This window comes from Saccostrea cucullata, unplaced genomic scaffold (assembly GCF_032062105.1).
Source record: "Saccostrea cucullata isolate Sc308-1 unplaced genomic scaffold, CSIRO_AGI_Scuc_v1 ctg103, whole genome shotgun sequence".
Lineage (NCBI taxonomy): Eukaryota > Metazoa > Mollusca > Bivalvia > Ostreida > Ostreidae > Saccostrea > Saccostrea cuccullata.
Window position 1 is genome coordinate 743,980 of NW_026937060.1, and position 12,321 is coordinate 756,300.

The window sequence follows — 12,321 nt, forward strand, 5'->3', positions numbered from 1 at the left end:
AAAATGGCTTCAATTTGAGCATTTATTTTAAAAGTAACGTTAAGCGGAGTAATACGTTTTTGACATAACTCATTGTGACAAAGACATGTGTTATACAATATAAAATAAATCATTTATCCAATCAAATGACAAGTAGATGTATTATACATAGTTGTTGCAAGTAATGACTTTGGTGGGGGAAGGGGGTCAAATAATAATGAACAAAGATGTTAAATCATTTTTTATTTCATGTTACGCCAGGAAATCTTATTGTTTATATTGGGGTAATCGCTCTTATTACATCTCATAGGAGAACATGTATTTATATTATGGCCAACATTTTCACAAAACTTGTTGTACATGTGCTTGAATTCTTTAAAAAGAAGTACATATTGTATTCAATATATAATCAGAGTGCAAACGTATGTACGTAACACAAACAGTAAAATAAAACAAAATTACTTTATCATAATTATTTTTCCTAAATACACACAGTAAAAGAAAGCAAAATTACTTTATCGCAATTATTTATCCTAATTATAATTTTTTTGAAAAAACTATTGAGTTTGAGCTTCTTGGTTAGAAAATAATTTTATAATTAACTGGTTTTCTTAAAACATTTCTGCTTCAATCCTTTTTGACTGAATAAGCGTTTGGTTTTTCCACCAGAGGAGCTATGACGGAGTAAAGGTATTAATCGTGCAATAGTCTGTGGGATCCTGCCAATCACACTTAGCGTCGCTCTCACAATTAGCTGCATTAGTATATTCTGCACAGGTACAATTATCTGGATAGGCACGACAAAGCTCCCTTAGAAACTCTGCAATATAAAAATATATATATATCCATTTGTCACCCACTATTTTTAATACAGTATTTAAACTGAGTATCAAATAGCCCAGAATAACAGGATTGTAAATAGGCAAATTTTTTGATATTGCATTATATTTTTAAAGTGATTTTCAAGGAACGCCAACCTTTTTTAGAAAGTTTAAGTTAGCCTATCTACAAAGTCTTCTTCATAAAAGTATAAATATATATACCATATAGATCAACCGAAACTTCACTTGTCTAAGTGTAACCTCAATAAAATATAATTTTTCCCAAGAATTTGTCATTAAGGCATTGCTGATTTAACAAGTTTAGTCACAAAAAAATCAAAGTACATGTACCTAAAAAGTAATTAATTAAATTACAATTACTTTGCAAAAGTAATTAATTGAATTACAAGTACTTTGCAAAAGCAAATAATTAAATTACAATTTACAAATGTCTTTTTTTTTTAAATCCTTGTCAATGGATATACAGAACTACACTCATTTGTATATAAGCTCAGCCTCTGCACAAACAATACAATAATTAAAATGCTATACCTATTGTGCATCTTTGTGGTTTAAACTTTAGTTAGTTTAAGAAGTATTTTATTCATAATATACAAAGTGTACAATATGAAAATGGATTGAACAGCAGGCCAAGGGCCTACATTAGTTCTCTCCGTTTGAGATCAAGGTACAATTAAATTACTGTACATATTTTAAGTTCCACAAAACGTGTATTATAAATTATTATTGAGAGAATTATAAAGAATACATAATTGAAGAAAATTGAGGGAAAAAATGCATAAAGAAACAATAAAATAAATTTAAAAAAAAACCTTTTATTTACAAAACATTAAAGAACTATATCCAAGATCAGTTCGATGCAGTTTCTTCCACGCAAAATTTACATGTACACAAATTACATGGCAAAAAAAAATAAAATAAAAAAAAATAAATAAAAAGTCCCAGAATAATGCATACACACTACCCCGGATTGAAGAAATGTTGGATTGTTTAGCGGGGACAATATACTATGATTGTGCACTGCATAAAGTAATTGGCTGTAACTGAAAAAATAATTGATATTACATGGTATTTTTTTCCGTGTAATTAATTAAATTACAATTACAAGTAATTGAAAAAATGTTCAATTACAAATTACTTCCAATCACTTAAAAAATGTAATTAATTACAGTTAATAACAATTATTTATTCAATTACCCCATCCCTGATTTGTGCATGATACCACAGAATGGTATTTCCTACATAATCCTTTTGGAAATCCTTTTTGAGTTACTTATTTTATAAGAGAAGTTGAATAGAATTTAGAAAAAAATTATGATAGAAAGAAAATAATAATTAATTTTTTATTACAAAGAGATTCAAAGCAGATATTTAAAAGGAACCTGTTATTGTAGTGTCCCATACAAAGTTAATATCGGATTTAACCACATGTACTGATGTAACACAAACTAATCAGCCATTACTTTTATTTATAACATCAACTTCCGGTTGAGTACAAAGGGAGATAATCACAATTAAATAAATGAGAGTTATCTTTCTTAGATCACTAAATATAAGTTTACTATAATAATCATACACTACAATCCTCCCCCTTTTCATTTAAACAAATATCGATTATTTCAATTAAATTGTAAATGGACAAATCTATTTAGCAATTAACTTTAACACAGTCAATGAATCATTACAGTGTTTATAAATCATTGAAAAATATGTGAACAAAGGTTTAAACAGAACATGTTATTTCATTACATAGTCCTTGAATTTCACCGGCAAAGAGCGTTGACGAACTGGTCGGGCTAATTGCGGTGAACTTGTCGTCGGATCTTGAACATTGCTGTCGGATTCCTCTGCTGATGAGTTTCCTGATGACGCTTCCTGGACATCATCTGAAATCGCACTTTTATCGCTCGCAATTTGATTTGGAACTGAATTTCCTGAACACAAATCTTCATTTCCATTGGAATTTTCACTTAACACATTTTCATTCACATTTTCACTTGACACATTCACAGATTCCTTAGAATTCACAAACTTTTTCAAATGAGACACATTTCTTTTGTAATGAACTCCCTCCATGGATTCTAACACAACACTATTTCCATTTTTCTCGACAACTTTGAATGGATCACTATGAAATGTTGTAGATAACTTGTTTTCCTTGTTCTTCTTCATCAAAGCAAGATCACCAGGTTTTATGTCGCTAAGTGTAGCTCCTCTCTTAGCATCAGAATACATCTTCCCTTTTGCCTTCTTCTCCGCATCTCTATCTCTAACTCGGTAATCTGTCTCACGATAAGTGTGGATGTCTGGTAGTTTTGTACGAATAACTCGACGGAACAACAACTCGGCCGGACTCACTCCTGTTGTGGTATGTGGTGATGAGCGATACATCAGCAAATAAGTCTGAAGTTCCGATTTCCAGTCTTTCTTTTCTGCTTGTGCAATCTTCAGTCTCTTCAATATTGATCTGTTCTGGCGTTCAATTTCTCCATTGGCCTGTGGCCACAATGGGGTGGTCTTCCTATGGACTATTCCATTTATTTCACAGTAAGTTTTGAAATATTCGCTGACAAACTGTGGTCCATTGTCTGTTGTAATAGAAACAGGTAATCCATGTGTACTGAAGATCTTTGTCAACACTTCGACCATTTTCTCCGCCGTTGTAGATCTCATCACAGCCAGATCAATCCATCGTGAATAATAATCGACGATAGTAAAAATGTAGTCTCCCGATGGTAACGGTCCTAGGAAATCAGCTGCTAAATGTTCCCATGGTCGTGATGGTAGTTCTGTTCTGTGCATAGGTTCCACTTTTTCAGGTTGTGATACTAGCTGACATCCATAACAAGCTTTGTTCCACTGTTCAATGTCTTGGTCCATTTTAGGCCACCAAACTTTGGATCGCAATCGCTGCTTCATGATAACAATTCCAGGATGTCCCTCATGACCTAGTGCCAGTACTTGGTCGCGTAATGACTTAGGTATGACAATCCTTGTCCCTCGTAGTATCAGATGTCCAACAGTACACAATTCTGATTTTACTGTCAAAAAGTCTTTGTTCTGTAACTGATACCATTTCCCTGTTATCAAGCATTCTCTCAAGTTCTTGAGATCCTCATCCTCCAGTGATGCTCTCTCAAGCTCAGATACGGTCATTGCGATTGGAACAGCTTCCTCAATCACAAAGCGTAAGTATTCCTCAGTATCACTCGTCTTCGGATTTGGTGTATCTGTTGACAACATCCTTGACAATGAATCAGCTATGTTTGATTTACCCGGAATATGACGAACTGTGTAACTGTAGTTCTGCATCCTTAATAACCATCTTTCTACTCGTGCACATGGTTTCGATTTGGGCGAGAAAATAAATTCAAGTGGCTTATGATCCGTTAACAGCTCAAAAGTCTTCCCCATCAGGTACATGTGAAACCGCTCACACGCCCACACTAAGCTGAGTGCTTCCTTCTCGGTTTGTGCGTATCTGCGTTCGACGTCTGTTAAGGATCTACTCGCATAGGAGATAATCTTAGGTTTCCCGTGTTGTTCCTGGACTAATACAGCGCCTAAGCCGACTGGACTTGCATCTGCAATAACTTGTGTTTTGGCATTCACATCAAAGTAGGCTAAAGTTGACACATTAGCTAAACAGTCTTTAAGTTTGTCAAATGCTTCGTTTTGCTCTCATCCCCATGCAAATGACTGGTCTTTACGCAAAAGTCTGTTTAAGGGTTCTGCTACAGTGGACAGGTTTGGTATGAATCTGCCCGCGAAATTGACTAGTCCCAAGAAGCTGCGCACCTCAGATACTGACTGTGGTGTCCTGGCACTCCTAATAGCCTGAACTTTGCTGTCTGCTATTCCGATACCATGTTCAGAGAGTACGTATCCCATGAAATCGATCTTCTCCATATTGAATTGACACTTCTCAATGTTCAAAGTCATTCCTGAGTCTTCTAAACGTTTCAACACTGATTCTAGGTTACGTCGATGCTCTTGTTCTGTTGATCCATGGACCACAACATCATCATATATTGCATTCACACCAGGTAAGTCTCCTAATGTCTGTTGAATGATTTTGTTATACATTTCAGGAGCACAGCTCACTCCAAACAACAAACGTTTGTATCGATAAAGTCCTCTTGGTGTCATAAAGGTAGTTATTTCTCTAGAGTCTGGGGTAAGCTCTAACTGATGATAGGCCCACTTGATATCTAGTTTACTGTAAACTTTGCTCTGATTCAAGTCCTGCAAGATTTCGTCGACAGTAGGAATTTGATATCTCTCACGAACGACTGCCTCGTTAGCTCTTCGCATGTCGACACATATGCGAATATCTGAATTCTTCTTTGGTACAACCACAATAGGTGATACCCACTGACTTGGCCCTTTTACTCTCTCGATAACATCCATCTTCTCAAGTTCATCCAGTTTCTGGTCTAGCTTACTGCGTAAATGGTACGGTACTCTACGTACGGACTGAATTACAGGATGTACGGACTCATCAATTGGAATTTTAAGTTGGAAGTCTCTCAGTTTTCCAAGTCCTGTGAACACTTTCGGAAATTTCCCTAGTATCTCTGTTTTAATATCTGTGCTATTCACAGTGTGCACTGGTGCAACAGTACTTGTCTCTTGAATCTGTAGTACTCCAAGCTGGGTAGAAGTATCATAGCCTAGGAGAGCTTGTCCACTTTCTTCTACAACAAAGAACTCCGATGACACACACCGGTCTCGCGTACACACATCAGCAACAAAACTTCCTGCGACAGTCAGTGGTTTGTTACTACCATAGGGATACAGTTTCTTTGTCGATGCTTTCGACTGTCTGTGACATTTCACTTTTTGTTCCTTGAGTTGTTCCCATAAGTGTCTGTCAATAACATTCACTGAAGCTCCTGAGTCGATGATGACTTTTGTATCAATACCGCCAATACTAACACTAAAGTCATTCTTTGAACGATCCTGGTTCCGAATAGTAAACACATAAGTTCTCTCAGACTCCTCTCCTTGTTCTACTTCTGAAGTTTCAATATTTCGGACTGCTGCCCTCTTGGTTTTGTGCCACTTTGTCTTTGACTTGGTCTTGCAGCATGCTTCATAATGTCCTTCCATGTGACATTTCCGACACTTCTGTCCTCGTGCTGGACATTTCGGATCCGTGCGAATGTGACCATATTTACCACAAGCAAAACACTTTTTGTCTTGTTTATCCTGTTGCTTAAAGTCATGTTTATGTTTGTATCTACTCACTTTGTTTATGGTTTCTTGTTCTGGTTTGTGTTCCATAGTCACTGCTCTTTTGTCAGCTGCTTCCAAACTCTGTGCTGTTTCTCTCAGTTGTTTCAGTGTCACATTATTTTTCTCTAACAATTTCCTTCTCAGTCTTTGAGAATAACACTTCTCTATCACTTGATCACGTATACTTTCATCAATATTCGTAAAGTTACAATAAACAGCTTTCTGTCTTAGTCTAGTGATAAATTGTTCAACAGTTTCTGTCGCCGTTTGTGCCATAGCGCGAAATTGTGATCTTTCAAACGTGTGATTTACCTGAGGAGTGAAATGTTTATTCAATGTCTCTAACGCCACGCCATACACGTTTTCTCCATCACCCGGTTCGGGGACTTCTAGCGTGTAGAAAATATCCTGTACGTCCATCCCTGCCTCATGTAACATTAAAGCTTTCTTTTGCGCTGGGTCTTCTATTCCCTTTCCGCTTGCAAAGAGCTCAAATGCACGTGCCCACCGTGTCCAACGGATTCCTACCGAATTCACATCTCCATGTGGGTCAAACTTGTCAATCCTACTCACATCTGTCAAAATAGGTTTCGCATCTGCCATTGCTCGGCTCTGGTTTATTCTCTGGTTTATCCTCGTCGCCAGATGTAGTGTCCCATACAAAGTTAATATCGGATTTAACCACATGTACTGATGTAACACAAACTAATCAGCCATTACTTTTATTTATAACATCAACTTCCGGTTGAGTACAAAGGGAGATAATCACAATTAAATAAATGAGAGTTATCTTTCTTAGATCACTAAATATAAGTTTACTATAATAATCATACACTACAGTTATTACCGTCTTCCTTGGAAGACGGTATTATATAGTTGAAGTTTTTAACAGTCTCCGGACTATGCACTTCCTCTCTTTTGTGATTGGTAGAAATTGCATGATGAGAAAATTTTCAATTATTTCATTGGTTGAAATGCTGTTCAGGGCAAGGGAGATAACTTTCTGATGATCTAATTTTCGTATGACTTAACAATTTTGCAAGATTTTAAATCTTAAAAAGAAAAATGACAAAACGAACAACAAAATCAGAAGTAATTATATTCTTAATAACATGATATTTTTTATAGCAATAACTTAAAAGGTCTTTTTAATTTCAGTGTAAATAAATTTGATTTTTATTGCTTGCAGGCTTTAAAATTTGTTATTTTTCTTTTCCCCTTTCTTGTTTGAAGAAGTAACGGAATCGGCCGAGGTTTGCCGAAAGCTCTCGGTCAAAGTTTACGGAGATGACCGAGCGACAATCATGGTTGGGCTAATGCCAGTAAAATGCTAGTGTAGCAATAAAAAATTCAAAAGAAGTATACGGCCTGATAGCTATAGGCGTAGATCAGTTTACTGTTTAAGGTTGTTGCTAAAGACGGTAAGCTTTTTTAAAAAGCTCTACTTGTCGGACCATAATCATCAAAATGATATCTTACCACATTCCGCAAGATACCGACCCTCACTTTCTTAATGAAATCTTACCACTTTCCGCAAGATCCCGACCTTCACCTTCATAATGATATCTTACCAACTTCCGCAAGATACCGACCTTCACTTTCATAATGAAATCTAACCACAAACCGCAAGATCTTAATCTTCACATTTATCTATTACAACCTTCTGTAAGATCCTGACCTTAACCTTCAGAATGATATTTTATCACACTCCGCCTGATCATGCCCTTAACCTTCATAATAATCTCTTACCAAATTCCGCACTATATATTCCACAAGATCCCGACCTTAACCTTCAGAATGATCTCTTACCACATTCCGCAAGATCCATGTTTGTGTTTTCCAGCTCCTGTTGCACCTTAAAATACGCCTCCTCACATTCACCCCATTCTTTCCTACATTTTTCCTCCTCCTCCTCAACTTTTGTCAAGTCGTTCCTACAATCTTCGAGACGACTGATTTTCTCCTCGCAATCCCTTAAATTTAGCCTTAGTCGTTGGAATAATGCAAATAAATAAGAATTAGCGGCTCCAGCTGTAAAGAAAATTTTCATTTTTTTAAAAATAAGTGGAAATTCATATTATTGTTTATATGTAATTACACTGTATAGAGGACTGTTTTCGCCGGACTTTTCTGTTTCCGCCTTTTCAAATTTTAAAAACATGTTTGACCGTATAAAATTGACCCACACACAATAATAAGAAAATGTTGTTGTCTTTGGATTGGGCTTTTAGATCATTAGTCCACTTGCGTTGTTCGTGGATGGGGTCAGTTAAAATAAACAGCTGTTACATTTTTTTTTCTATATTCAGCATAAACAATTTAAGTAATCATAAATATAACTTTTGAAACAAAGAAAAAAATTATTTATTTTGAAATACCTGAAATGCCCAAAGCCGCTAGAACACCAAGGGAAGGGAGTTCAGATCCAGTCTGCGCGTTAATGGCGCTCAAAGTAAGGAACAAGAAGCCAATCAAAAACAGTGTTTTATCCATGATGATACGGTAATTCCAGGTTTCCTATTGGATGAAAGGGACGCTAATTTTCTGTAACATAACGATGTACTTAATGTGGACCTATTTAAATTAAACTAAATACAGATATCTACGGTTAATTCACTTCGAAGCAATGAAGTTGCTACCAATCTATACTCTCGATGTTGGCATCTTACTTCACGTAAGTTTTCGAGTGGATTGATTCTCCATGTAATATTGTTCCAGGTAAATCTGAGTTGCATGTATAATACATACAGGCCCCAAGAACATAAACTGAGATCAGACTTAAGTCAAAATTTTGATTTATAATATCTTAAGTTTTGTTGAATGTATTTGCTTCAGAATTAAAAATTTGATAATTTAATAATCTGATTATCAAAATTATTTCATGTTACATTGGTTTGAAATTTTGACTTAAGTCTGTTCTAGGTTTATGGTCTTGGGGCCAGGAATGTTCTTCAAGAAATGCTTCAAATGTATATTTTTCTGGATTAGCTTATGGGTCAGATCTGTAGGTCTAGCTTGCATACAAGCATAATGCAACTAAAACAATGATTCAAACTTTTTAACAGAAAATTTTTAAAAAATAAAAGAAATTAATAAGCAGAGTGATATCATATGATTAGGAAAATCGAAGAAATTTTACACAAAGATAAAAAACAACCTAAATAACCAATGATAGGTTATCTTTGTCATAATAACGACCATATTATAATTATTCATGAAATACTTTTTAACAAGATTGCTGATGTCCCTGTTGCATTTTTGTGTAATCTGCTTTAATTTAAGGGTCATAAACCCTTTGTTCACTTATACAAAATGTTGCTTGAACCTTAATGATTTTCCAGAAGAAATGTATTTGTTAAGTTAACAAGAAGACACTCCAACTTCGCAGATCTATAAAGGAATAATAGCCATTTCTGTCACTTAGAGTTAACTCCCTTATCAGAGTATCAATGAATCTTAAAAATTGATCATATTCTGGGTATGCTCTTGAGTAATAAAACATTTGATAGATGCCAACACCATATGCAGGTAGTTTTAGCTGCAATGATTTAGTTACAATGAACATGTCTGGGTTTTATTTTTACTGAATCTTCATTTTCTATTAACTTTTGTCTGGGAATGAATACGAGGGCTGTTCAATAAATAATGTCCTGAAATCTATGACATACACTGTACAACATAGAAATCATATGACATTAAACTTGACTTTCTCTCATGATTGAATCTTTAATGAATTGATAACAGTTTATGTGACTTTTCATCGCATAGTTTCATTGTGAGAAGCTGAGAAATAAGGGTTATTCGAGATACTGCGTTAAAAATGAATGGTAGAGAATCTATAAAGTAGAGTAAAATTAAACGCTTCATAAAAACTGCTGTAAAACTTGTTAAGAATCCCAAAGAAATATTCACTAAAATATATGAAATTTACAACAACCAATGTCTGTTTTATAGATACATAAGCAGGTGGATTTCACTGAAAAAAATTATATAATGGGCATGTTTGATTGACATTAAAACACATAGCAAATTAAAAAGGCATCATTTTGGGGGTACTTCTTGTTGTTTCAAAGAACCATTTGACAGTGAAAAAGCTAGGTACTCAATGGTCACTCTATTTTTTTAAAAAATAAGTGAAAACGACACCGTGTAAGAATATCTAAACAATTATTTTTTAAAAATCAGCAATTGTACTTTTCCACCTTTGTCTGAAATTCAAACAGATAATGAAACTTGAATCCATTGCTTTATTACCTTCAAAACATTTTTGAATGAGATGCACTTGACAAAAACAGCAATTAAAGATCTGAAAAGAGCAAAGAATTACAGACAAAGACAGTTTTACATGTCATTTTCTTAAATATGAGGTCTTTTTGTTCAAATTCGTATTCGGGAAGGCATTTCAATTTCTGGAGGAGTCTAGAAAGCAAATTTATTGCAAAAATCTCGAAAGGTTTATACGAGAAAGGACCAAGAATCAGGAATCCACTACATTTAATTTCTTCAAGACAGCGTCCAAACCCACGCATCCTGAAGAGTAATGGAGTTTGGGGGATAAACAGAACGTCAATTTCTTGTCACACCAATAATAGTAGCCAGATCTTTCACCCTTTGTCTTGTTCTATTTTCCAAACTTGAAAAAAAAACACATTTCAGAAAGAAGAAACAAGTCCAGGAAATCATAGGATCTGCTATATTCCATTATACGAAGGGCAATACTCAAAATGTTTTCTAAAAACAATCAGAAATTGGACAAAAATGTTTCGGACATATGTTTTCATAAAAAGAAAATATTTAAATGAAACCCTTAAGACTAAATCACTGAAAAGTGTTGTTTCTCTCCGAGCACCGAAGACATTATTTTTTGAACAGCCCTCGTACATGTAACATCTGTCGAGGTGAGTTTTATATATATTTTTTTATGATACATGCATATATTTTTCTTCAATAAAGAAAAATGTAATATACATCTTAACGAGAGTTTCATTCAAATATTTTTAAGTGTTATTCCTGTGTGTCAATCGCAATGTTTTGATATTTATTCAAAATGAAGTTTTAAAAAAAACAACATTTTAAAGCAAGAGATATCTTCAGTTTTAGTGAGAGGTAAATAAAATGTACCGTTTAACATACTGTAAACAATTAAAAGTATCTTTATATGAAGTACTGTAAACAATTGAATGTGCCTTTTCTTATTAAGAGACAGATTATGACTTAAGATAACCCAAGGCACCTTGCTTATGTAACTTTGTCACTCTGCCCTAGCTAACACTCATCTAAGCTGTAGGTATAAAAACATGAATTACATACCGGTATATCAACGCGTCTTGTATACTTTATATCATTTATACATGTGTCATAGAAAAAAATCTATACCTGCGTTATAATCCCTTCTTAAAAGTGAATGTATTGAGATTTAATTCTTGCAGTAAATTTGAAATATATCTATTCAGTCGATTCAAAAACACGCATACATTCGTATTATTTATGCTGATCTATTATTTTAGCTAACTGATTTAAAATTAACAGGTATAATTAAATAATGTTAAATAAGGTAAATTTAGGTAGATGTAACATTGAGATTACAAATCAAATGTTAATATATTTTATAGAGCATATTTACTGTATATATTAATTGAAAACATTTACTTAAATATACCTTATTTTTGTGATCATGTATCATATCCATGAATATATTTTTTATATAGACAACCTATGAATAAGTAAAGCTAGAGGAAAATATCATGAAGAATATAAAAGCGGCAATCAAAGGCAAATAGTTTTAAAGACTTACAATTTTTCCCGTAAGTGTCAGTCCAGTCTGAACAGTAATTTTCTATACATTTTTTGTGTTTTTACGTATCACTTTCAGTCGACGACAAGGCTTGGCTCGTCATCATGTTTCTACTCAATCAGAATACGGAAACGAAAAAAACATGTAACATGCTTGTTCCTAATAATCATTTTGTCCATGGATTGTACCGTATAGTACTTTAACATGTCTGTGATAAATAAATACCCAGATAAACTTAAAACCTTAAGGAGGCTAGGGGGTCAACAAATTATATTTTTTTTATTAACCACCAAATATAACTTATTCTTTTAGATATGATATCTAAGAAAAAATTCCTAAATTTTAGTTTTAAAATTTGATCATTTTATTATATCTTTCAAATGAATATGACTACGGAATGTTTCGTGTACCTCATCAAAACTTAGGTTCACAGCTCAGTGACCCTGAGTGTCGTCTCCATATGAGTGA

At 34.1% G+C, this 12,321-nt stretch overlaps 1 protein-coding gene across 2 annotated transcripts; it reads right to left on the reverse strand.

Annotated features, from left to right (window-relative positions):
- Nucleotides 1-441: 441 nt before the first annotated feature.
- LOC134247141 (uncharacterized) lies at nt 442-11,957 on the reverse strand. Of its 2 annotated transcripts, XM_062729472.1 has the most exons (4): nt 11,854-11,957; nt 8,438-8,576; nt 7,869-8,090; nt 442-799 (listed from the first exon to the last, which is right to left on the reverse strand). In XM_062729472.1, the coding sequence occupies exons 2-4, from the start codon at nt 8,550-8,552 to the stop codon at nt 654-656; spliced, it is 483 nt and encodes a 160-aa protein (XP_062585456.1). In that variant the 5' UTR covers nt 8,553-8,576; nt 11,854-11,957; the 3' UTR covers nt 442-653. The 2 variants fall into 2 exon arrangements, with proteins under 2 accessions (XP_062585456.1, XP_062585455.1); XM_062729471.1 differs by lacking the exon at nt 11,854-11,957 and having other exon boundaries at nt 8,438-8,599.
- Between the last annotated feature and the right edge of the window lie 364 nt (nt 11,958-12,321).

What these genes read in the sequence shown, in the direction of transcription:
- LOC134247141 (XM_062729472.1), bottom strand. Translation starts at nt 8,552, where the DNA reads ATGGATAAAACACTGTTTTTGATTGGCTTCTTGTTCCTTACTTTGAGC. An exon ending in AGCGGCTTTGGGCATTTCAG is followed by an intron (nt 8,091 to 8,437) that starts GTATTTCAAAAT and finishes TTTTCTTTACAG; the next exon opens with CTGGAGCCGCTAATTCTTAT. An exon ending in CATGGATCTTGCGGAATGTG is followed by an intron (nt 800 to 7,868) that starts GTAAGAGATCAT and finishes TTTATATTGCAG; the next exon opens with AGTTTCTAAGGGAGCTTTGT.